General features: G+C 41.0%; 1 protein-coding gene across 4 annotated transcripts in view; it reads left to right on the top strand.

Annotated features, from left to right (window-relative positions):
* The window catches only part of prkn (parkin RBR E3 ubiquitin protein ligase), a 1,117,394-nt gene that overhangs the window by 933,655 nt on the left and 155,975 nt on the right, over positions 1-27,764 (top strand). For all 4 annotated transcript variants that reach the window (XM_072581208.1, XM_072581206.1, XM_072581207.1 and 1 more), the window contains one exon: positions 9,871-9,932. In XM_072581208.1, coding sequence (XP_072437309.1) covers positions 9,871-9,932 — 62 coding nt within the window. The remainder of the gene's footprint in view (positions 1-9,870; positions 9,933-27,764) is intronic.

Here is a 27,764-nt window from a genome sequence, read left to right as displayed (position 1 = left end):
GCTGAAATAGGAAGATGGAGCTAGGTTTAAATCATTCTGAATAGCCATAAAATGCCAGAAGTACTGTACCATCCACCATGGATTTCAAACAAACCGTGCAGCAGCATTTATTTTTCAATTTCCTTTGGAAATAAAATCTTGATATGATCTACCTTTACCTACCACAGGGGCAGCACGGTGGCTCAGTGGTTAGCACTGCTGCCTCACAGCACCAGGGACCCGGGTTTGATTCCAGCCTCGGGCGACTGCCTGTGTGAGTTTGCACATTCTCCCCGTGTCTGCGTGGGTTTTCTCTGGATTCTCTGGTTTCCTCCCACAATCCAAAATATGTGCAGGCCAGGTGAATTAGCCATGTTAAATTGCCCATAGTGTTAAGTGCATTAGTCAGGGGGAAATGGGTCTGCGTGGGTTACTCTTCGGACGGTCGGTGTGGACTTGTTGGGCTGAAGGGCCTGTTTCCACACTGTAGGGAATCTAATCTATTTCAGATACACCAAGGATACTCAAAGTGAACTTTCATCAAATTGGTCTAAGAGCACATTCTTTATCCACGGCCAATGAAGTATAATGTGGATAAGTGCAAAGTTGTCCACTTTGGTATGAAAACAAAATGTTTGAATATTATTTAATAATGATGATTTGGAAATGTCAGTGTATAAAGGGACTTAAGTACTTTTGTATACTGCTCATTCAGATGCAGGAAGCAATTAGGAAGGCTAATGTTATGTTTTGGAGGTGCTGATGTTGGTCATAGTTAAAAATCACACAACACCAGGTTATAGTCCAATAGGTTTATTTGGAATCACTAGCTTTCAAAGTGCTGCTTCTTCATCAGCTATGTTAGCCTTCATTGCAAGAGTGTGTGAGTACAGCAGTAAGAAAGTCTTATTGCAACTGTACAGGGCTTTGGTACCTGGAGTATTGTGTTTTGGTCTCCTTAGTTAAAAAAAGACAAACTTGACACAGAGAAAGCTCAGCGAAAATTCATCAGGCTGATTCCTGAGATGGTAGGTTTGTAATAGGGGGAATGATTGGATCAACTGAGGCTGTATTCACTGGAATTTGGAAAATGAGAAGGGAGGTAGGAAAATGGATTTGAAGATAATCAGATCTGCCAATATTTCATTGAATGGCAGAGCAGACTCAGTGGGCTGAATGGCCTCCGTCTGTTCCTTCGTCTAATGGATCACCATGAAACATATCAAATTCTGACAGGACTGAACAGACATAATGCAGGGATAGTGTTTTCCCTGGCTGGAGGCCCCAAGACAAAGGGCCATAGTCTCAGGATAGGGGATAGGCATATTTGAACTAAGCTTCAGAAAAATTTCTTTATTCATAAAATGGTGAAGCTGTGGAATTCTCTGCCACAGAAGGGTGTGGCAGCCAAGTCACTGAATATGTTTCTAGAGGCTAAAGACGTCAAGGAGAATGGAGGGGCAGAGTAGGAGAATGGCATTGAGGTGGAGTGTCAGCTATGATCATGTTGAATGGTAGAGTGGGTTCAATAGGTTAACTGGCCTACTTCAACCCTTAGTTTCTGTGCTTCTATACTACTATGTCAGAAATTTATGGGAAACGAGCCCATGATTTAAAAATTGCTGTAGGCAAGGGCCAATCTTCCCACTAAGTTTTAGAGAATCAGATTTATAATGACTCCTGAAAATTAGCTAAGATTACTTAAGAATCGAGATTTCTGTAGGATGTTTACAAGGATGTTGCCAGGGTTGGAGGATCTGAGCTACAGGGAGAGGCTGAACAGGCTGGGGCTGTTTTCCCTGGAGCGTCGGAGGCTGACCTTATAGAGGTTTACAAAATTATGAGGGACATAGATAGGATAAATAGACAAGGTCTTTTCCCTGGGGCCGGGGAGTCCAGAACTAGAGGGCATAGGTTTAGGGTGAGGGGGAAAGATATAAAAGAGGCCTAAGGGGCAACTTTTTCATGCAGAGCGTGGTATGTGTATGGAATGAGCTGCCAGAGGATGTGGTGGAGGCTGGTACAATTACAACATTTAAGAGGCATTTGGATGGGTATATGAATAGGAAGAGTTTAGAGGGATATGGGCCAGGTGCTGGGAGGTGGGACTAGATTGGGTTGGGATATCTGGTCAGCATGGACGGGTTGGACCGAAGGGTCTGTTTCCATGCTGTACATCTCTATGACTCTATGTAGGAGAAAGTTTGATTAATTGATTGATTGACTTGTTGTCACATGTACCGAAGTACAGTGAAAAGCTTTGTTTACAAGCAGTACAGGCAGATCATAGTAAGCAAGGATGTATAGCTCAAAAGACAGAGGTGTACAGATTACATTGCTTATTGAGGCTAGAGAGTCCACTTATCAGTCTAATAATGGCCGGGAAGAAGCTGGTCCTGAACCTGCTGGTGCATGTGTTCAGGCTTCTGTATCTTCTGCCTGATGGAAGAGGTTGTAGGAGATCATTACCAGGGTGCAGTAGGTCTTTGATGATGTTGGCAGTCTTTCGCGGCAGGCTTCCGTGGTGGTCTGGGACTGTGAACATCACCTTCTGCAGTTTCTTACAGACCTGGGCAGAGCAGTTACCATACCAGGCCATTATGCACCCGGACAGTATGCTTTCAATTGTGCATTTGTCAACATTAGTAAGAGTCCTAATGGACATGCCAAATTCCCTGAGCTGCCTGAGGAAGATTAGATTAGATTAGATTTCCTACAGTATGAAAGCATGCCCTTCAGCCCATACCGACACCCCCGAAGAGTAACCCACCCAGACCCATTCTCCTTATTCACCCCGACTATGGACAATTTTGCATGACCAATTCACTTAACCTGCACATTTTTGGATTGTGGGAGGAAACTGGAGCACCCGGAGGAAACCCATGCAGACGCGGGGAGAATGTACAAACTCCACGCAGTCAGTTACCTGAGGCAGGAATCGAACCTGGGTCCCTGGTGCTGTGAGGCAGCATTGCTAACCACTGAGCCACCATGCCACCCCATTGTTGTGTTACCTTGGCCGTCACATCTATGTGGGAAGTCCAGGACAGGTTGTCAGTTATCGTCACTCCGGGGAACGTGATGCTCTCCTAAATGGGGGGGTTGTTCTCCTCCTTTCTTTCTGACATCAATGATCAGTTCTTTAATTTTGCCAATGTTGAGAGACAAATTGTTCTTATTGCACCATGTCACCAAGCCCTCTATCTCCCTTCTGTATTTTGACTCATTGTCATTAGATATCTGACCTACTATAGTGAAGTCATCAGCGAACTTGTAAATGGTGTTCATTTGAAATTTGGCTACACAGTCATGGGTGTAAAGTGAGTACAGTGGGGATAATATGAATTACTTTTAAGCAGTGATTTATCCAGGATTTCCAAATTTAAAGCCGCAACCAATGGAACATTTTGTAATCAAAGTAAACACTAAATGTATTTGACTAGAACAAATTGCTATACAATATTACAATTATAAACTTATAAACATAACTGTTATATGGATGATATGTCAAAATGGTTAATGCTGATGACTGCATTAATTCCTCTTGTATTATGCAACAGATTTTGAACCATGCAGGCTGTATTTTTAAGACAATTTCATTAAATCACAACTTGTCACTTTCTGCTTTTAAAGTACCAGCTCACCTTCAGTCTGACTTTCTACGTAATGGAGTCAGTCAGCAATTTGTATGTATAAAATACAGTAACATCAATAAGCATAGAATCCAGACCACATGTGCAAGTCTGTGATGTTGCAGCCTTGTAAAATATTTGCATTGCAAATGAACTGAACATATCTGACTCAAGAAGAAATCAACTGTGTTATGTATTATGCAGACTAACATACATAGTAAACCACAAAATAGAATCAAGTCGTGCCCTATGGATATCCTAGGGACTTGCTGCTAAAAGACTGAACATCGTAGAATCTCGAAGAGGCTTTACCTGCTATCCTAGGCTTCCCAATAGTCTTAGCAACAATGTCTGACTTACTAATGCAATTCATACTTTATTGCTGTCATGCAATAATCTAGACATTTGAATGTTCCAATTAACGAGGACCTTAAAGAACTATTGTAAATTTCCATTGAAGTATCCATTTTTCTGTAACTCTGCACAAATTTTGATTTAACCATGACTCTTATCTAGAAGCCAGTCATGCTTGTCACAGTTCAATTGGGTGTGAAAAGCCACAGCATTAGATCAGAAGCCAGCATTAGTAGCATGCTGAAAGTCTCACCTACACCACAAGGCAAGCTGTCCTTTTTAATATTGATTGCAGTAATTTTGTACCATTTTCACTTATCAAAGGTTGCCCAAATGCCAGCTGCTTATACCAGTTCAATCAGCAACCCTTTCACCGAAAGGTCAGAAATAGGTCTAGACTCCAATTTTGAGAATCTTTCCCTAAGATAAGTGGATCGCAATTTAGTAAAACAATTTTCAGGGCACTGGAGAGTTTAGGTTTCAGTGTTTCCAGAAGGTTATCTCTGAGTAAATTGCACTGAGCTTCCTATTTGGAAAATTGACATAAAGCAGAACCACAACATTGAACTGAAACATGGGTAAACTTGAGCTACTATTTATACTGCAGCATACAGTAAGTAACAGATCAGTGCAGTCATGTGGTGATAATTGCACCAACCGTCACTGATAACAACAGCTCCTGTCATTCACCATAGTCATCTAACTCATGTTTCCAAACCTTCCATTAAAATTCAGCTGCAACAGTTGACTTAAAGTGGCACTCTGTCCTAAGACCTTACACTAACTATAATTTAATGTGGAACATTCAAAATAAAGAAACTGTTGGATTCCAAATAGTCTGATAAGATTTATTAGCTATAGAAAATAGAAAGGGTCTGAGTTGAATTGGGTATGACTTCTACATAATTTTATGTTAGAAGAAGTTATAAATATATAAATTTTCTGTTGTCTTATTGTAAAAGTCCATATTACAGAATGAAAATACCCTTGTTTATATAATGATAATCTAAGGAGACCCCAAAGTCCTTCACATCTATTTCATTACTTTTGAAGGATAGTCCCTGACATTATACAAGCAAATGAATCAGTTAATTTACCTACAGTAACTTCCCATAAAAAGTGAATGCAATGAATGATGAGAAACAATCAACTCTCCAAGTATCTGGTTGTTCAGTATTTCATAGAAGATCATAGAATCCCTACAGTGTGGAAATGGGCCCTTTGGCCCAACAGGTTCACACCAACCTTCCAAAGAGTAACCCACCCCATTATTCTACATTTACCCCTGACTAATGCACCTAACCTGTACACTATGGGCAATTTAGCATGCCAATTCACCTAAACTGCACATTTTTGGAATGTGGGAGGAAAGCAGAGGACCCAAAGTAAACTCATGCAGTTACAGGGAGAATGCACAAATTCCACAAAATTGAACCCAGGTCCCTGGCACTGTGAGGCAGCAGTGCTAGCCACTATGCCACACCGTAAGCATTAAATTCCCAAGTGCTAATGCAAGTTAGTAAGCAATGTTTTTGATTTATTAAGAATTTTCTATGCAACTGATTTTGATGTTAACTGACCATGGTGGAGAGATGGTTAGATAGTTAAATCATCCTGAGTGCTTTACCCCAATAAATTCCTGCTTGTTTCATGCTAATCCAGATTTTGATCTCTTCATAAAATGCAATAATGGCACTGACCAAAAACCAAGACTTTCCTCCTTTAAATGTACAGATCGGAGAGCAACAATATAATCGTCCTGACTGCAATTTAAATCCTGGTCTGAGTAGAGTGACTGCTGCAGCTTTCCAAATGCATAAGGATAATGGAAACAGAATTGGAAACCAGACAAGACCACTCCAGATAAATTTCATTTTTCTTGTCAGGCCATGGGAAACAAAAAAGAAAGTTTACACCTTTCCTGACCCAACTTAATCTTCATTACCTCTCAGAGTCTTTTTCCTGTGACTTTCCTATCTGTTGGAAGTACTCCTTCTGTCATGACTGGTGGCAACCCTGCTGCCTGAACCTCTATTCTTACCCACCAGCTACTACTGTTTTCCATAATTTCAGATGAGTTCCTGAAAATTAAGAAGTAGCCCTTGAGAAAATCTCTTGATGGTCTTCTGACAAGTGATTAGGCCAATTCAACATATCCTTTTGAGGTGAATTATGATTGAGAATATTTTAAGATATATCCATTTAAAAGTGTGTATAAACACATGAGTGAGGATCAGGAGTCAGCCATTTGATTCCTTGAGCCTTCTGTGCCATTCAATAAAATTATGATTTCAAAGTGGCCTCAACTCTACATTCTCATCCTTCACTGATAATGTTTGACTCCATTAAGAGTTAACAATTTATCTTCCTCTGCCTTAAAAGTGTTCAGTTACCCTGTATCCACCATTCTCTTAGAGAGTTCTACTCATGACTTCTGAGAGAAAAAATACCATCCTCATCTCGTGATCAATGGAAACATCTTATTTTTAAACACTAATTTGTTCTTCCAAAAGGAGAAACATTCTTTCTGGGTAGATATCCTCTCTTGAATTTATATGCTCACAGCACCAGGGTCCCAGGTTCGATTCTGGCCTCGGGTGACTGTCTGTGTGGAGTTTGCACGTTCTCCCCATTTCTGCATGGGTTTCCTCTGGGTGCTCCGGTTTCCTCTGGGTGCTCCAGTTTCCTCCCACAGTCCAAAGATGTGCAGGTCAGGTGAATTGGTCATGCTAAATTGCCCATAGTGTTAGGTGCATTAGGGAAATGGGACTGGGTGGGTTACTCTTCGGAGGGTTGGTGTGGACTTGTTCGGCCGAAAGGCTTGTTTCCACACTGTAGGAAATCTAATCTCATGCCTGTAAATTTATTCCTCTGTGCTAAAATAAGTTCACGTGCAATTTTATTTTAAGTCAGTTTAATTTTTTAAGAGCAAAATTTTGGTTAGAAAAATGAGGGATGTTGTCACATGATACATGAAATAAGAAATCATGCTCTAGAGAAGATATTGCAGAATTCTGAAGTACAGACAAATCTGGATTTTTTGGTTCATGAATCACAAAAACATAATGTACAGGTGTATGAAGTAAAAAAGAAGGCAGATGAAATGCTGTTTATTGCAAGGTGCATAAAATAGGAATGTTTTGCTACAGCTTATGCAGCATTAGTGAGGCCACATCTGGAGTACTGTGTACAGTTGTCACCTTCTTATTTAAGAAAGCATTAGAAGCACTGGAAAGAAGGATTATGCATCTGGTTCCTTGGAGAGACTAAAACCAGGGAATGCAGTTAAAATAACCAGTCTTCCCTTTAAGATGGAATGAGTAGAGGTTTTATTTTATCTCTCAGAGGGTCACTGATCTGTGGAATCTCCTCCCTAGAGAGCAGTGGAGTCAGTGTCATTGAATATTTTTAAGACTACATTAGATAGATTATTGATCAACAAGGAATTCAAGGTAAATAGAATGTAGACAGGAAAGTCGAGGCCACAATCAGATCACCCATGCTGTTATCAAATAGCAGACAGGGTGAAAGGGCCAAATAATTCACTAAATTCATGTACAGTATCTTCTCACTGGGATATGGAAAAGGAGCTAGCATAAACCGTAAGAAAAAGGAAGCGACTTAGATTAGAAACAGGCAAGAATATTTGTTGAAGAATTTGAAATTATTTTATCCCTCAGTATTCCTTCAATCATTTCTTACTGATATAGGGATAGAAATATAAAGTAATATATAAATTGCTTTGGGTATTACATGGATCAGATTTTTCACATGGACATGCTGCCTGCTGCCTTCTGAAGAAAAAGTATTTATTTAGTGGTTTTCACATGCTGAGGATGTCCTGAAGTGTTTTGAAGGCAATGATCTAATTTTGAAGTGGGGTATTTGCTGTTTTGCAGACAAAGGATAAATGAAGCATTGAAATAACTGCCTAGATAATCCTGTCATGTTTTGTGCTGGTGTGGTTAATGGATAAAGATTGGCATGCACAATGACAGAACTTTCCTGTTACTCATTAAAGAATATCATGTACACCATAGTGGATGAACAGGGATTTAGTTCCCCATCAAAAATGAAAAACAATGGAAGTATCAGTTGTTTGCGTAGATTCACTTCAAAATGACACTGCATAGACAATGTAAATATCCTACTGTCAGTATGTGGTCTATGTAAATTTGCCAGCAGCATGAGCAGCTGTCAGCACTGCTGCAACAATTTTTTTCCCTCAATGCTGTTCAGAGCTGCACCAAAGCCAGTCTTAAATAGTCAGAGAGAAGGACATCACCACTGAGCCAGATTGAATCATACAGCACAGAAGAGACCCTTTGGTCCAAATCATCCACGTTGACCAGACTCACAGTAAGATATATTAATTATTGGACACGAACTATAGAAGAGCAAAGCAGCTGAGTTCAAATTCCCATGGATTGGCTGCAACTTTGAAAAGCTAATTGGAGCTAATTCTTCAATGATAGAGAAGCGCTATTTAGAGAAATGAAATAATCTTTAAAGTGATGTGCAAAAGAAGGAAGGGTGATGTGAGAAAAGCAACTTGTTTACACAGCAAGTAATCAGGATAGAGAATGCACTGCCTGGTAGTGTGGTTCAATTGAGGATTCAAAATGGCGTTGGATGATTATTTGGATAGAAATAGTATGCAAGGCTTTTGTGGCACTGTGGTAATTTTTCTATCTCTGGGCCAGGAGGCCTTCTTTAAGTCCCACCTGCTCTAGATGCATGCAGTAAGATCTCTGACCAGGTTACTTAGAAAAATGTCTGTGCAAGGTTGTGGGGAGAAAGCAGGAGATTTGCACAAGGTGATGATGCTTGTTGAAAGAGTCAAAAAGTGTGGCGCTGGAAAGGCAGCATCGGATGAGCAGGAGAGTCAACGTTTCAGGCATAAGCCCTTCATCAAGAATGTGTTGAAAGAGCCAATGCAGCACAATGGTCAAATGGTCTCTTTCTGTGCTGTAACAATTCTGCGACTCAGTGATTCTGAGAACAGCGTTGAAGACTATTGACACATTTAGAATCAAGAAATAAAATCCATGCATTTGAAAGATTTAAAGAAACAACTTACCTTGTTGACTTGGCATTAAGCCAGGTTGCATTATCATAAAGGTGCATATTTGCAAATATGAGAACATATTTACAATGAAGTATCACCCATGCTACCTATCTGTCAAGTGATCATCAGTAAACTGCCTTGTGATAGACAGAAGACTATTGTTGACACAATGATGGGCCTACAACACTGTCCTGAGGAATGCATGCTCGTTGTGCAATTAATCTGAAATACGTAATATTTGAAAGTAAAGGATATTAAATACTGAAAACCTAGAAGTAACTTGAAAATGAATCATATAGTTTTTGGAAAAAAAATCACAAGTTACCTGTGCTGTGTGTAAAATGGTCAGATTGCAATATGAGTGATAAAGGAGAAAGTGAGGTCTGCAGATGCTGGAGATCAGAGCTGAAAATGTGTTGCTGGAAAAGAACAGCAGCTCAGGCAGCATCCAAGGAGCAGGAGAATCGATGTTTCGGGCATGAGCCCTTCTTCAGGAATTCCTGAAGAAGGGCTCATGCCCGAAATGTCGATTTTCCTGCTCCTTGGATGCTGTCTGACCTGCTGCGCTTTTCCAGCAACACATATGAGTGATAAAGTAAACAATTAGATTGCATTAGTCGATAAGTTCAGTAATACCTAGAATTGTAAATTGTACAATGCTTTGCTGTAAATTGTATAAATTGTATAAATGATGACCACATGTGACAAAGCATCGGACAATTTACAAGGAAGAGAGCAATTTCCTTTCTTGATTAATGTTTGTGTTAAGCAGCTCTTATTGTGAACAATAAAAACATTACACTTTGTAATCTTATTTTCTTTTTTATTGCTTAATAGCTGGCTGTCCAGACTCACTGATTAAGGAAGTGCATCACTTCAGAATTCTTGGGAGTGATGAGGTGAGTGTATTGTTATAGCTGCTCCTCACCTGCGACCCTCTAATGCAAGCCTCTAATGAGACCATTTCTGTTCTGTCTCCAAGGAACTTTTGTTTGCTTTTTGAATTCCAGTGTCTTAAAGTGGAGAGAACACCAGTCATGACAGATTATTCATTAGTACATTTGCTGTCTGTCAACACTTTTCAGCTTTGTAGTTCTGTATTCCTTGCAAGCTTCATAAGGGTCCCAAGAATGGTTGAAATCAACCTTGTCACAGGTGGATAATGAAGATGTATAACAAACTAGATGAATGATTAGAGATCAGTATTCTGTTTTAATTTATTGATTTGAATGATCCTAATTTACCACAATAGTGCTAAATATTTAGCACTTTCTAAAGCAAAATGAAAGTAACTCCACTCAGAGTTTGAGATGAATAGAACATTTGTGTTCCTGGACATGTTGTCATCTAATCCCTGGGCGATTTACAACTGATGTTATTGAAAGCTTTAATAAAGTGTAGGTTAAAATCTAGCAGAGGGTAAAGTGGCTTGAGTTAGTGCAATAGTGACCATAAAATTTGGTCATCTTTCCTAATACTGTCTTATGTGGCTCAGTGTAACATGTAATCTGATAGTGCTCTTATGAAGCACCTTGAGACAAAAACAAACATACATTTTTATGTACACTTTCTATGAAGCTATGATCACCATGGTAATATCTCCAGAGGATTATAGATTTGTGATTATAGATTCCAGCCTCCTGACTGACGAGAGACACACGCATGGAGATGCTGCCTTTGTAAGGCTTGTTTCTAGAAGGTAACTGTAGTGATTGTAACAAGGTCAGCCAGGTGAATTTCATAGATTATGTTTCCTGATTGGGCTGTTAACCTGATCTAATCAGGTAGCCCTGGCTGACAGGTATAAAGAGAAATGTCAGCACTGCCGCAGTTAGGCAGTAGTGTGGGAAAAGAGAAAAAAAAGGAGAAAAACAGAAATGTCAAAGGTTCTGTGAGAGCTGGCTCTGAGGAAGTCAGACCAGTGTCAAGTATTATGCATGTGTAAATAAAGGGTGACTTGCTGACAGGATATCAGCCTCTGTGGAGTTATTTTAGTAGCAATGGAAGAAAAACAATTTCTTGAAGAATTTCACTCGCAACAATTGTCTTTGAGTTGGAGTAAGCATTTTTGGCATCATGACTTGTTCAATCCTGCCATCGCAGACTGGGCCCAGTATGTGGAAAGAATGTGTTACTTTTTCTGGGCAAAAAACATCGGGGCAGTTGAAAAGCAATGAGTAATTCTCCTGATGCCTTGTGGACCCAGAGCTTTTTCGGTTATGAGGAGCCTGATATTTCCTGAGGCACCAGATACTAAACCCTGTCAAGAGTGGACAGATTTAGTTAAAGAATATTATGACCCCAAGCCTCCTCTACTTCTGAGATGCTATCAGTTTTACTTGGTAGTTCGAGAATCCATGTTGGGAATTTTGTTGAAGTTAAGACAATTGGCAGAGTAATGTGGCTTTGGTTTAAACCTCAATAAGATGCTGAGAGACCGTTATGGTGTGTCGGATTAATGATGTATCTATGCAAAAGTGCCTACTAGCTGCAGCCTAACTGGACTTCAAACAGGCACTACAGGCACTACCATTAGAAAATGCAGCAAATAGAGATATGAGCTCTCGGGTATGCTGATGAAAATGGATACCCTCACCAGGCCAACTGAGCTTGGGGGACATCACTTGAGTAAAGCCGACTGGATAACCTCACTCAGGACATATCCTAAATCGAGGGACTCAAACGGCACCAGAATGCCAGTGCCAGACATAAGACTCCTCGAAGTGAGAGAGACAGTTTAGTTCAGAGGACAAAGTTTGGTGCCAAAATCATGGAAATGGCCCTGCTGGTAGGGCAGGGTGGTGGCCACTCCATTTCAGATGGAGTTCAGCAATGTAGGCACAAGACTGAGGGATGGTCTCATGAAGGCCTTTAAGATAATGAAAGGGTTTCTCAGGGCACACATTCTTCATAGGGATGAGGAGGGTTGGGATAAATTCTGAGGAATGGTCACTCGACCCAAAATATTAACTCTGATTTCTCTCCACAGATGCTGCCAGACCTGCTGAGCTTTTCCAGCAATTTCTATTTTTGTTTGAATCTCTCTGTTGGTATTAGTCCATTCCTTTTATGAGCTATTTTCTCCTTTCAGAAAGGTGAACACTGTTAACCACCCTACGCAGACAAGTACAATGCACATACCAGTGTAGTCCAGCAGTCCATGAGAGGGACATACAAATGTCTCCTGTGTGAGATTGTTCTCAAGGGCCCTTGCTGGAGTCATCAATCACTGGTGTCTGTCACTGAGGTCCAGTGAAGCCCCTTAACAGCATACACTACTGCCAGATACTGTTGCCACTGACTAAGTAGTCACTCCCTTTCCACCAAAGTCATCCTCTTGCATTTCCACATGCAAGGTGCAAAGGGAAAACATGTAATGGATGCACTCTGATAGATGGAATGAGGCCATTGATACCCTTGAAGTATTGCAGTCAGTTTCTGGAGGTGTCCCTGGGTTGCTGACCTCCTCTGCAATCTCTGTATAGGCTTCATCACTTGGGCCAATACATGGGGTGGCTCAAAGGTAGTAGACAGAGGGTGGTGGTGGGGAGTTTTTCAGACTGGAGGCCTGTGACCAGTGGAGTGCCACAAGGATTGGTGCTGGGTCCACTACTTTTTGCCATTTATATAAATTATTTGGATGCAAGTGTAAGAGGTACAGTTAGTAAGTTTGTAGATGACACCAAAATTGGAGGTGTAGTGGACAGCGAAGAGGGTTACCTCAGATTACAACAGGATCTTGAACAGATGGGCCAATGGGCTGAGAAGTGGCAGATAGAGTGTAATTCAGATAAATGCGAGGTGCTGCATTTTGGGAAAGCAAATCTTAGCAGGACTTATACACTTAATGGTAAGGTCCTGGGGAGTGTTGCTGAACAAAGAGACCTTGGAGTGCAGGTTCATAGCTCATTGAAAGTGGAGTTGCAGGTAGATAGGATAGTGAAGTAGGCGTTTGGTATGCTTTCCTTTATTGGTCAGAGTATTGAGTACAGGAGTTGGGAAGTCATGTTGCGGCTGTACAGGACATTGGTTAGGCCACTGTTGGAATATTGCGTGCAATTCTGGTCTCCTTCCTATCGGAAAGATGTTGTGAAACTTGAAAGGGTTCAGAAAAGATTTACAAGGATATTGCCAGGGTTGGAGGATTTGAGCTATAGGGAGAGGCTGAACAGGCTGGGGCTGTTTTCCCTGGAACATCGGAGGCTGAGGGGTGAACTTATAGAGGTTTACAAAATTATGAGGGGCATGGATAGGATAAATAGACAAAGTCTTTTCTCTGGGGTCAGGGAGTCCAGAACTAGAGGGCATAGGTTTAGGGTGAGAGAGGAAAGATATGGAAGAGACCCACGGGGCAAAGTTATCACACAGAGGGTAGTACGTATATGGAATGATCTGCCAGAGGAAGTGGTGGAGGCTGGTACAATTGCAACAATTAAAAGACATTTGGATGGGTATATGAATAGGAAAGGTTTGGAGGGATATGGGCTGGGTGCTGGCAGGTGGGACTAGATTGGGTTGGGATATCTGGTCAGCGTGGACGGGTTGGACCGAAGGGTCTGTTTCCATGCTATACATCTCTATGACTCTATGACTCTATGGGGGAAGAGGAACTGTCATCCTTGCAAAAAGGAGAATCTGCTTGGAAATATTTCTGAGCTATGTGGCCATCCAAAGTTTTCTTTCTGCCATTCTGCCTGCTTCTTTCCTTCCTATTTTAAAATATCCTGACAGTCTAGGAGATAACCTATATAGAAATTTCTGGAGAAACTCAGCAGGTCTGACAGCTTTGGTGAAGAGAAAATGGAGTTAATGTTTCAAGTTCAGTGACCCCTCTTCAGAACAATATCCAATTATAATGGGAGCTAGCGAGTTTTGAGAAGATTTGTAGCTCAGGTTAAGGTTCTAGATGTAGGTTTGCTCACTGAGCTGCGAGGTTTGTTTTCAGATGTTTCATCAGCATACTAGGTAACACTATCAGTGAACTTCTGGTGAAGCGCTGATGTTATGTCACGTTTTAGTTTCGAGCACACGCTGCAGTACAAAGGAACTGCAAAGAGCAGAGGAAATTACCTATATAGGGTATTCAAAAAGAACAGGCACCCAATGAACACAGTCCACTGATTTCTCAGCAACAAACTCAAACAAGCAGACAAAATGCACCCAGAAACCCGAGCCACTCTCCCCAACATCAAAGATATGTCAGAAATGACTGCCAGACTACACAGATCTTTTGGCATCATGGTAACCCACAAACCCACCAACACTAAGATAGCAGCTAATAAACCTAAAAGACCCGATCTAGACAACAAGCAAAATGAACATCATTTACAAAATACCTTGCAAGAACTGTATCAAACACTACATTGGACAAACAGGCTGAAAACTAGCCACCAGAATACATGAACATCCACGAGCCACAAAAAGACATGAGCCATTATTATTAATATCCTTACATACAGATGAGGAAAGCCACCAGTTTGACTGGGACAACACATCCATCCTAGGATAAGCCAAACAGATGCAAACACGAGATTTCTGAGAAGCATGGCATTCAAACCAGAACTCTATCAACAAACATATCGACTTGGACCCCATTTACCACCCTCTCAGAAAAAGAACAAGAAATGACATCACCAACACAGGAAATGACATCAACATGGGGAATGACATCACCACAGGAAATGCCACCACCAGCCCAAGAAAACCTAAACATGTAAATATAAAGCAGGACATAACATCAGCACTTCACTGAAGGCTCACTGATGATGTTACCTTGAATGGTGACGAAAAATCTGAAAACAAGCCTTGCAGCTCAGCGAGCAAACTTATATCCATAATGGGAGTTGTCAGTCCTTATATACAAAGGAACCTCGATTATCCAGCATTCGATTATCCGAATATCAACTTATCTGGCAAGATCGCAAGGTCCTGATGCTTGGCTAAACAATGTTATCTGGCATTGGATGATCTGGAATTAGAATAACTGAACAAAATACTCCAGCCTTTATCATATAGTCATAGAGCCATAGAGAAGTACAGCACGGAAACAGACCCTTCGGACCAAATCGTCTTCGCCGACCAGATATCCCAACTCAATCTAATCCCTCCTGCCAGCACCCGGCCCATATCCCTCCAAACCTTTCCTATTCATATACCCATCCAGATGCCTGTTAAATGTTGCAATTGTAGTAGCCTCCACCACTTCCTCTGGCAGTTCATCCCATACTTGTGCCACCCTCTGCGTAAAAAAGTTGCCCCTTTGGTCTCTTTTATATCTTTCCCCTCTCACCCTAAACCTATGCTCTCTAGTTCTGGACTCCCCAACCCCAGAGAAAAGACCTTGTCTATTTACCTTATCCATGCCCTTCATGATTTTATAAACCTCCAAAAGGTTTATCCTCAACATCCAGGGAAGACAGCCCCAGCCTATTCAACCTCTCCCTATAGTTCAAATCCTCCAACCCTGGCAACATCCTTGTAAATCTTTTCTGAACCCTTTCAAATTTCACAACATCTTTATGATAAGAAGGAGACAAGAATTGCACGCAATATTCCAACAGTGGCCAAACCAATGCCCTGTATAGCCGCAACATGACCTCCCAACTCCTGTACTCGATGCTCTGACAAATAAAGGAAAGCATACCAAATTCCTTTTTCACTAACCTCTCTACCTGCAACTCTACTTTCAAGGAGCTATGAATCTGCACTCCCTAGGACCTTACCATTAAGCGTATAAGTCCTGCTAAGATTTGTTTTCCCAAAATGCAGCACTTTGCATTTATCTAAATTAAATTCCAAAATGCCATTCTTCAGCCCATTGACCCATCTGATCAAGATCCCATTGTAATCCGAGGTAACCTTCTTCACTGTCCACTACACATCCAATTCTGGTGTCATCTGCAAACTTACTAACTATACCTTTATGCTCGCAGCGAAATCATTTATATAAATGACAAAAAGTCGTGGACTCAGCACCGATCCTTGTGGCACTCCACTGGTCACAGGCCTCCAGTCTGAAAAAGAATCCTCCACTACCACCCTCTATCTGCTACTTTTGAGCCAGTTCTGTATCCAAATGGTTAGTTCTCCCTGTATTCCATGAGATCTAACCTTGCTAACCAGTCTTCCATGGGGAATCTTGTCGAATGCTTTACTGAAGTCCATATGGATCACGTCTACCGCTCTGCCCTCAAGAATCCTCTTTGATACTTCTTCAAAAAACTCAATCACGTTTGTGAGACACGATTTTCCGCGCACAAAGCCATGTTGACTATTTCTAATCAGTCCTTGCCTTTCCAAGTACGTGTAAATCCTATCCCTTAGGATTCCCTCCGACAATTTGCCCACCACTGACATCAGACTCATCAGTCTATACTTCCCTGGCTTGTCCTAACTACCTTTCTTAAATAGTGGCACCTCTTTAGCCAACCTCCAGTCTGTCGGCACCTCACCTGTGACTATCAATGATACAAATATCTCAGCAAGAAGCCCAGCAATCATTTCCCTCGCTTCTCACAGAGTTCGAGGGTATACCTGATCAGGCCTCGGAGATTTATCCAATTTTATGCATTTCAAGACATCCAGCACTTCCTCCTCTGTAATATGGACATTTTTCAAGATGTCACCATCTATTTCCCTACATTCTATATCTTCCATATCTTTTTCCACAGTAAATACTGATGCAAAATACTTGTTTAGTATCTCTCCCATCTCCTGCGGCTCCACACAAAGGCCGCCTTGCTGTTCTTTGAAGGGCCCTATTCTCTCCGTAGTTACCCTGTTGTCCTTAATGTATTTGTAAAATCCCTTTGGATTCTGCTTAACTGTATTTGCCAAAGTTATCTTATGTCCCCTTTTTGCCCTCCTGATTTCCCTTTTAAGTATACTCCTGCTGCCTTTATACTCTTCTGAGAATTCACTCAATCTATCCTTTCTATACCTGACATATGCTTCCTTTGTTTTCTTAACCAAACCCTCAATGTCTTTAGTCATCTACCATTCTGTATAGCTACCGGCTTTTCCTTTCACACCAACTTGAATACATTGTCTCTGGACTCTTGTTATCTCATTTCTGAAGGCTTCCCATTTTCCAGCTGTCCCTTTACCTGCAAACATCCACCCCTGATCAACTTTTGAAAGTTCTTGCCTAATACTGTAAAAATTGGCCTTTCTCTAATTTAGAACTTCAACTTTTAGATCTACTCTATCCTTTTCCATCACTATTTTAAAACTAATAAAATTTGGTCATTGGCCCCAAAGTGCTCCCCCACTGAAACCTCAGTCACCTGCCCTGCTTTATTTCCCAAGAGTAGGTCAAATTTTGCACCTTCTCTAGTAGGTACACCACATACTGAATCAGAAAGTTTTCTTGTACATGCTTAACAAATTCCTCTCCATCAAACCCTTACCACTATGCCAGTCCCAGTCTATGTTTAGAAAGTTAAAATCCCCTACCATAACTACCCTATTATTTTCACAGATATTCTTACAGAGATCTTAAACATTTGTGCCTCAATTTCTTGCTGACTATTATGGGAGTCTATAATACAATCCCAATAAGGTGATCATCCCTTTCTTATTTCTTAGTTCAAACCAAATAACTTCCCTGGATGTATATCTGGGAATATCCTCCCTCAGTACAGCTGTAATGCTATCCCTTCTCAAAAACGCCAGTCCCCCTCCTCTCTTGCTTCCCTTTTTGTCCTTTCTGCAGCATTTGTATCCTGGAACATTAAGCTGCCAGGCCTGTTCATCCCCGAGCCATGTTTCTGTAATTGCTATGGGTTCCTCTATAAAAGCTTAATTTGATACAGTTTCTTCTCCATTACATCTACTGACTATTAATTGGCCAGCCCTGGAACATCGCATGCAACCAGTAAAGCCCCACCCAAGGAGGAGAAGTTGCTGCTTCTGTTACAGTGGGACTGTAGTCTTATCATAAAATTCACTGCTTTGTCGTTGCCACTATTTGACAAATGTATATCTTATCTAATGATGTCTTTGAGATGGCTGTGTCTGTCAAGGTTACGTTGGAAAAGTTGTTTTCTCTGAAACCAGAGATATCAATAGTTACTGCATATCATCTCTGTTGACATATTCTAACTATGAAATGAAAATTATTAGAGATATTTTGAATGATTTTTGAACTAAAAGTGAAGCTCGCTGCTGTGCATTACTTCATGAAAGATGGCAAATTATTTGGAGAGCTAATTCCAAGATGGCATAAGAGTCAAACTAAATTTTAAAAAGTGAACAGCACATACTAAATTTGCATTATAATTTGCAAAATTTGGAAATGAAAACACAATTAAATTAAGATATTTCACTCCTTTAAACAAAAGCACCTTTATTAAGCAATTTCACAAATCATTGAATCCAGTACCATATCTAATCTACGTTGGCATGACATGGAAGAATTGAACCTGTATTGCTGCAGACCCAATGGGCAGAATCTTGAGAGGCCTGTGTGTGGAGTAAGAGTTAATAGCATGAGTCTAAGAGGTCATGACAAAATGGTGTTTCAAGATTACATGACTAGAGTGCAAAAGAGCTCATGGAGGAGATCTAGAGATGAATCTTAGCATTTTTTTGCCTAAGTCCAAATTTCATTGAATGTTTGTAAGGGATTCTGCAATTGGACCTTGCATGTTTACTTGCCATGTCTTACCAAACTCACCTCATCTTTACCCAATTGCATCCCCCATGTCCTATTCCAGTCCTAATTTATTATGTACCCTTCCCCAAATAAGGTTAGATTCCCTACAGTGTGGAAACAGGCCCTTTGGCCCAACAAGCCCACACCGACCCTCCGAAAGGTAACCCTTACAGACCCATTCCCCTATCCTATATTTACTCCTGACTAATGCACCTAACACAATGGGCAATTTAGCATGACCAATTCACCTGATGTGCACATCTTTGGATTGTGGGAGGAAACCCATGCAGACACAGGGAGAATATGCAAACTCCACACAGTCACCCGATGTGGGGATTGAACGCAGGTCCCTGGCGCTGTGAGGCAGCAGTGCTAACCACTAAACCACTGCCCATTCAGCGGATATCTACCAAAACATCAGCATCTCTTGCAGCCTTGTAATCTTTAAAAGACTGCTGTGCACTTGAACAAGTACTGGCATTCCAAAATTACCCTGCTCAGTCAAAGATGTTATCAGAAGATGTCAGAGAAGCGTGAAAATGCACGACAATTCACCAGTGGGGACCTGGAGGTCCTAGTTAAGAAGCAAAAAAAGAGGATTCGTCTTCCCAGAGGACTGTGAGAAGAGAACAAGCCACAAGAGTCTGACAAAATAAAAACCAAAAGAACTGCAGATGCTGTCGATCAGTAACAGAAACAGAAACTGCTGAAAAAGCTCAACAGGTCTGGCAGCGTCTGTGGAGAGAAGTCAGAATTAATGTTTCGGGTCACGTGAGCTTTTCTCAGACACCTCCTCAGAACTGAATACTGAGAAAAAATCACTCAATCCAAAACGTTAACTCTGATTTCTCTGCACGGATACTGCCAGACCTGCTGAGATTTTACAATAATTTCTGTTTTTGTACCAGACTCTGACAGCCTGGCCTGAAGTTACCATCCACTTAAGTCCCATTTCCACAGTCCAGATGAAGGGCCAGCCATGCCTTAAAATGGTTAATGAACTGGGCCTGGGTAAGTGATCTATACAATCAGATGGCCAGACAAAGGATGGATGAGACATCATAATTTTATGAGAACAACCTGCAGCAAGTGATATGCACTACCTGAGAGTGTGGTGTGTGTCAATTTAATATTGGCTATCAAAATGGAATTGAATCATCATCTGAAGAGGGAAAATTTGCGAGTTGAGCGGCACTAGGTGAACTACTTTTACAGTCATCTGGCATAGCCTCAAGAGTCCGAGCAGTGTTCTTCTGTGCGGTATCCAGTCCTTGATTTTCTGATTATATCTTCTGAGTAACCTGTTTGATGGGATTCTGCATGTGGTTCTTTAATTTCTAGGTTCCAAATAGACGGATATTGAAAATACTTTATAAATATATGTTGCGTATTGCTGACAGCAACACTGTTGGAAAGAGATTTATGTACTGATTTTCACACCCACAGAATATCCTAAAGTGCAATAGTGCTGATGTTTTGTATGTAAATGCACAAACCAATATGTGCACAGCAAGGTCCCATAATGATTTACTCTGCTTTTGATAGTGTTGGTTTGGGGGAAATGTTGCCCAGGACGCTGGAAGAATTTCATTACTTTTTGAGTACTGCCTTAGGATCTCATGACTTGATCTGAAAGAGCAGATGGAATCTTGATTTAATGCCTCATCAAAAATATAGCTTTTAAGACAGTGCGACTTTCACAGTATTGAAGTTGCTGTTGTATGTTCAAATTCTGGAGTGATGTTTGAAGTAATCAGTAACAGAGATATAAGTACAAGCACTAATTCAAGAATGCATTTAAGCTTCAGTAGAAGTGTTTAGGTGAATTAGAATATCAAATAACAATGCTGACAAATTAAATGTAACCACTAAGCACACTAATCCAGTCAGCCTTTCCGTTTTAATGAGATGTAAATGAAGTTCCAGGGTTTGTTGTTCAAACAATGTACATAAACACAATCTTAGAAGAGAACTCCCCATTGCACCATTGTTTTTCTCTCATTTCTTATATTCTATTCTAAATTAACTGTTGGAGGAAACTATCCAATTTGTATCTAATTAGTGGCGAAGTTGTGAGAATGAGCAATGTGGAGTAAGAATTGTAGGAAAGAGAAAGTTTGAACTGTAGAAAACATAGAATGGAGGAGCAGGAGTAGCCCTTTGAACTTACTCTACCATTCATTATGACCATGACTGATCATTCAACTCAGTACCTTATTCCTGCTTTCTCCCCTTATCCTTTGATCCCTTCAGTCCTAAGAGCTATATCCACATCTTTCATGAAAGTCTTCAATGTTTGGGCCTTAACAGTTTCCTGTGGCAGTGACTTCTACAGGCTCACCACTCTCTGGGTTAAATAATTCCTCCCCATCTCCGTCCTAAAAGGCCTACCTCATAGCCTTAGACTGTGACCCCTGGTTTTGAATGTCCTGATCATTGAGAACATCCTTCCTGCATGTGACCTGTTTAATCCTGTTAGAATTTGAAAAGTTTCTGTGAAATTCCATACCTTCCCATTCTTCTAAACTCAGTTGGTTATAGTCCTAACTGAGCCAGTCTTTCCCCTTACATCAGTCCTGCTGTCCCAGGAATCAGTCCTGAAGAAGGGTTATGGCCAAAACGTTGACTTCTCCTTCTCCTGATGCTGCCTGGCTTACTGTGTTCTTCCTGACTTCTGCTTGTCTCTGCCAGGAATTAGTTTGGTAAACCTGTGTTGCATTCCCTTAATAGCCAGAAGATCATTCCTCAGATAGGGAGACCAAAACTGCAAACAGCGCTCCAGGTGTGTATTCTCACTAAAGTCCTGTACAGCTGCAGCAATCCATGCTCCTATGCTTGAATCCTCGTGATCTAAATGCTAACATGTCAGTTGCCACCTTCACAAGCAACTGCACCTGCAACATCACTTTCAGTGACTGGGGTGCAAATACACCCAGGTCACTTTTTCAATCTATTGCCATTTAGATAATGATCTGCCTGCTTGTTTTTGCTACCAAAGTGGGTAACTTCACATTTATTCACATACTGCATCTGCCATGTATTTTACCTACTTACTTGACTTGTCCAAATCACACTGAAACTTCTCTGCATCCTCCTCACAGCATATCCTCCCAACAAACTTTGTGTCATCTGCAAACCTGGAGATATGACAGAGTTTCCTCATTCAAACCATTATTATGTATTGTGAATCCCTGATCCCTGTGGTACCCCATTAGTAACTACCACTCAGAAAAAAGATTCCTACTTTTTGTTTCCTGCTGCCAACTAGTTCTCAATACATTTCAATATATGACCTCCAATTCCACGTACTTTAATTTTAATTTCCACGCACATGAATCTGTTATATGGGACCTTATCAAAAGGCTTTCGAAAATCCAAGTAAACCATACCCACTGCCTCCCCCCCTCCCCCACCAAGGCTTTCCTGACTGGCCCAGGTTAAAAAAAACCCAATCAAGAACCTCATAGTCAACAAGGTCCACCTGGTCCCAATCACTACACCTATATTTGTCTTTACTAATTCTACAGAAACTTTTATGATTAGTCTGCATGTTCCCTGCAAGCTTATTCTCATACTCTATTTTTCTCCTCTTAACAGTCTCTTTCTCTCCCTTTGCTGGAATTTTAAACAGTCCCAAATTCTCAGTTTTGTTGCTTTTTTTTTAACAATTTGTATACCTCTTCCTTGGATTTAATACTACCCGTAAGTTTCTACGTTAGCCATGACCTGACCACATTTCCCATATTATTTTTATGCCAGACTGAGATCAATAATTTTTGCAATTCATCCATGTTTTTTAAATGTTTGCCACTATCTATTAACCAGCTGTTTGTATTTCAGCTGTTTGTAACATATATAATGAGATTTAGTGTTATGTTTTGACATACTGCTTTTAATATCTTTAACAATAGTTGGTCTAGTATGGGACCTGTGCAAAGATTCAGTCCACCTACCTATACGAATCGCTGTTAACCCACTGTTTTTTACGAGGGAGCCTGGCATTATTCACTGATAGCACTTGAAGATTAAATTATTGTTCATGGTCACTCAGGAGTTATATGTCACTTAGGGTCTGTTAGTAATTGTCCAGGATACAGTATTTTCATATTTCAGCCGAGTTGAATTTGAACTCCATGTCCCAGGAATAAAATGATATACTTTGCCTTTATATCAAGTTAGAAGCTTCCTACTTTTAAATGCATTGGAACAGAGCAAGTCTATTTAGTATGTGTTATCCAATTTTATTTTTCAGAAGTCTGTCAGTATTATCCATTGTTTCAAAGTATTATTCAGGCTTTACTGCTTCTGTCAACTTGGTTGTTCAACTCAAGGCTGCAGCAGTAGCCAGAGTCCCCACCATCCCTGCTTTGTTTGGGGGTCTCTAGGAATGGGCAATTGACCTTCCTGAATGCTGCTGCTTGAGACTCAGGAGCAACTGTCTTTGTTTGTATGTTTAGCAAAGCAGTACGCCGATTCTTGCGTCTTGTGAACAAGCTATTTGTCTGGACCCTGCTGGTCTCTCAGCTATCCAGAATGCCAGGCAGGTTTATTAGGGCCTGACAAGAGTGAGTGCAAAGGTGAGTGGATTTTGTAATTCATGCCACCAGCTAATATGCCAAGCTCCAACCCACACCTGGGACATTTCCTGGATGAAGGAGGATGAGAACCACTTTGAAAAAGGTCTCCCCTTTTCCAAGGATGCCCACCTTGAAGAATTTCTCCCCTCCTCCAAGGATATGCCCATCTTGAAAAGGTTCTCCTCCTCCTTCCACAAGGACCTCAGCGAGATTGACTCTGACTTCTCCAGCATCTGCAGGCCTCACAGTTTCCTGGAGAAAGGATTAGAGTCACTGGTCCTGTCACAAGGAAATCCGTCAGTAGGCCAGATGCCTGAAGACATCCTTTCAGCAGCACAGTGAAAGATTTGTGCTCCAGGGAGGCTTTGAGGCCCTCTCTGCCAGCCTTCCTCAGGATATCTTGAGGAGGAATTCTCTAGCACCCTGGCTGCAGCGGGCATTTCCAAATGTAAAAGTTCTGAATGTTGGAGGGTATTTGCCTCAAAATAAAGAAGCCCTTTCTCTCTTTCTGGCTTGAACTGCAGGCTGCTGCTTTGCAGTACTGGAGGACCTCCTGTTGGCAGCTTTGGCAGCTTATTCACCATCCTTAGTTGATACCAAGTCTGCCTTCTGACCACTATTTGGCCAAATCAAGTGAAATCGCAACAGGATGACTGTTACAGACACACATTTGATTTAGACGTTGAGGTCCTCACACAAAGTGCAAACTCCTACTTAATTCTTTCTCTGTTGTGATCATGACAGTGTGTCAGGGCTAACGAACATTACCTGGAATCTCTGTGGGTCCTTTGTTGGTGAGAAAGCAACATACTCTGGGGAGGGAGGGAGAGGTTAACACACTCTGAGGAGGTATTGGGATGATGACACACCCTGGGGAGGGAGTGTCTGTTGACTGCTCACTGTGCTGTGTATCAAGCCTCTGGTTGCAGAGAAACAGAGATTGAGCAACAAGCCTGAGATATGAAATATTTTAAAGGAATTGAGATAAAGCTCTTGTTCATCCATAGAACCTGGTGCATGTCATCTCTGCATGCCCATAAGGCACAACACACAATAAGTATCACCAGTGTGATCATGTGATCAAACAATATCTCATTAAATCTTCAAGAATATGCCAGATTAAAGTTGACAATCTAAGCACTGTCAGTGAGAGTGAGTAATTTAGATTAGATTAGATTAGATTACTTACAGTGTGGAAACAGGCCCTTCGGCCCAACAAGTCCACACCGCCCCGCCGAAGCGCAACCCACCTATACACCTACATCTACCCCTTACCTAACACTACGGGCAATTTAGCATGGCCAATTCACCTGACCTGCACATCTTTTGGAGTGTGGGAGGAAACCGGAGCACCCGGAGGAAACCCACGCAGACACGGGGAGAATGTGCAAACTCCACACAGTCAGTCGCCTGAGGCGGGAATTGAACCCGGGTCTCTGGCGCTGTGAGGCAGCAGTGCTAACCACTGTGCCACCGTGCCGCCCACAATGTGGAGGAGGAAATGAAGGCAAGGCGAAATCTGAACAAATGTTATTTGCCTTGCAAGTCTAATATTTGTTGCCCATCCCTAATTAACCTTGAGGTGAACCACCTTCTTGCTGTAGTCAATATGATCCAAGAATTTTTCACAGCACAGCGAAGAAGTGGCAATAATTGTCAATGACACCCTCTATCACTTTACTGATGATTGCAAGTGGACCAACGGGCAATAACTAGCTGATTTGGGTTTAACCTGCTTTCTTTGTATAAGAGACAGGGAGAATTTCTACATTGTTGCAGTGGAACTTGCTTTGAACAGCTTCGCAAAAGGACCTAGAGTCTTTTTGACATTAAGTGTACACAACCGTTTCATGAATTGAATAGGAACATTCTTGGAATCTCCTCCTCTCATTAGTAATTTAATTGCCCATTACTATTCACAACTGGATGCGGCAGTACTGAAAAGTTTTAATCTGATCTGTGGATAGCATTGCCTCGATCTATGTTTAGCTGCTCCAAGCACACAGTCTTAAACTCTTCTTCGAGTCAGGGTTGGTCTGCCTGATAGACTGAGACATTTACTGATGTGATACTACAGACTTCAGAACTTCAATAACTGTTCATGGATTGAAAAAAATCAACAAACATAAACTGTTAAAAACAGAAAGAAGCAGCAATAACTGTCTGAAATAAACTATTAAGTGACTAGTACAAACTTTAGATTAGATTACTTATAGTGTGGAAACAGGCCCTTCGGCCCAACAAGTCCACACCAACCCGCCGAAGCGCAACCCACCCATACCCCTACATTTACCCCTTACCTAATACTACGGGCAATTTAGCATGGCCAATTCACCTGACCTGCACATCTTTGGACTGTGGGAGGAAACCGGAGCACCCAGAGGAAATCCACGCAGACACGGGGAGAATGTGCAAACTCCACACAGTCAGTCGCCTGAGGCAGGAATTGAACCCGGGTCTCTGGCACTGTGAGGCAGCAGTGCTAACCACTGTGCCACTGTGCTGCCCACTATGCCACTGTGCCGCCCACTTACGCAGGAATTGAAAATAATTAGCCATGGAGCTACATGAACAAAACTCTTTCGATGTTTGTTTAGTAATTGCTTGCTTCATTGCCACAAGGATAATTGATTGCAGAAGAATTTAAGGAGTTAGCTGTGAAAAGCTGTGTCTTTAAATAGCCAATTAGGCCAAATGTAACAAGGAACAAAGAAGTTACTTTTCATAAAAAGGCAAGCTGCAGACTTGCAATATTGTGGATGAAAGAATCTAAAGAATCATCAATAATATCACATCATAGACCTGAAGGACAAACGAAAATTGTATAAGAATCCAACACGAGAACAATTCAGCAACTGAACTTTGAAAAACAACGCTGCACAAGATTTGAAATCTGGACACATCCTGAGACAGATACTGCTGGTTGGAAACTTAGCTAAATTCCACCATTAATTGGGTAACAGCCAAGTTGAATTGTGAGGCTGAACTTGGACACTTGCAGGATCTTATTTTGGTTGCTACATGTAATAAAGTTTATATCATTGTTTCAGTACTTGATTGTCTGTGAGCTTTCTTAGTAAGTAGCCAAATTAAAGGTCGCTTGTGGTGATTTACCCAGAACTTTAGGACATAAAACTATATATATATAGTTTTATTTTTTTCAAACAAGGGATGTGGTCATTTCTACGCTAGTTTTTATTACCATGGGGAAGGTGGTGGTGAATGATCTTCTTGAATCACTACAGTCTTTGGGGAACTTGTAGAAACACTCACAGAGCTGTTAGGAAGGAATTACCAGACTTTTAACCCTAAGACCCTGAAGGAATGGTGATATAGTTCTAAGTTAAGGTGGTGTGTGATTTGCAGGTGTTGGCATTCCCAATGTTTTTCACATTCAATAGTTCTCTTTCAGTATGCAGATTTTCGCTAACTCCTTTCTTGTTATAATTGTTTTGAAGATTTTTTTTAAGTATTTCATTTTGAATCCCCTTCTCCACTTTTAACTTATCTAATCTATGGTGAAGCCTAAACCTTCTTGATCTGTTCTTGGACTATATTTATTCAATTCGTTAGTCACGCTTTTATTAATTTATTTTCCAATACCCTTTCTCATTTCTCATTAAATATGGATTGGAACTTTGTTGTTGACTTTCTTTGCTACAGTTAGATATAAGTTTACACAGAATGTTCCACTTTTGGAGGGAAGCCTGTTTATCCTTTGCAGGTTTGTTCTTAAATGGTAGTCCTGATTCGTTTTTGCTAAGCTTGACCCTAATGCCTCAAGAGTTTGTCTACTTGAAGTTATACACATTAGGATTTAATTAATTGCCTCTACTGTTTCTCATTCAATTTGATGTTGCCATGGACACCCAGTGCTTGAGCTATGTTTACTCTATAAATCGTAACTGCATCATTCACAAAAGCAAGTCCAGAATTGAACTTCTTGGGTTTTAGGTCTCTGACATACATGAGGAAATTTTTATGCTTTGACCCTTGTCTGCCAGATGTAAGTAGCAGGAAACAGTGTGTATGCTGCCAACAATACTTTCATTCATCAAAATTAATTAGCGAGAAATGAAGGGCCTGTGATTTCCTGAATTGCGCACCTGCCCATAACTTATCACCTGTAACTTTAATGGAGGATGGTTTTGGGTAGGCAACCAACCACCTCAACTCCCAGAAGATGGGTTGGCCCTTTAAACATTAAAGTAAGGCCGTGAGCCTCATTATCTAACCTATATTTCAAGTTTAGTCCTGACCAGCTGTGTTGTTTGAGCCTTGGGAAACCCGACAGCTAAAAGAAGCTTATTTCTCAGCAAGGTAAATGCCTTTTTAATATTTCTTTTGGGCCAGAAGATAGGACGTGCTTCCTCCAAGCCTATTAAGTTTACCTTATTCCATTGGACTCCCTCCTTCATGATTGGACACATGCAATATAAAGAACCTCCCATACTCAGAATCCACACTACAAATGAGAAATCAAATATTCCCTAAAACCA

The sequence above is a fragment of the Chiloscyllium punctatum genome, chromosome 11 (genome assembly GCF_047496795.1).
Source record: "Chiloscyllium punctatum isolate Juve2018m chromosome 11, sChiPun1.3, whole genome shotgun sequence".
NCBI lineage: Eukaryota > Metazoa > Chordata > Chondrichthyes > Orectolobiformes > Hemiscylliidae > Chiloscyllium > Chiloscyllium punctatum.
This window is presented reverse-complemented; position numbering and strand designations above follow the sequence as displayed.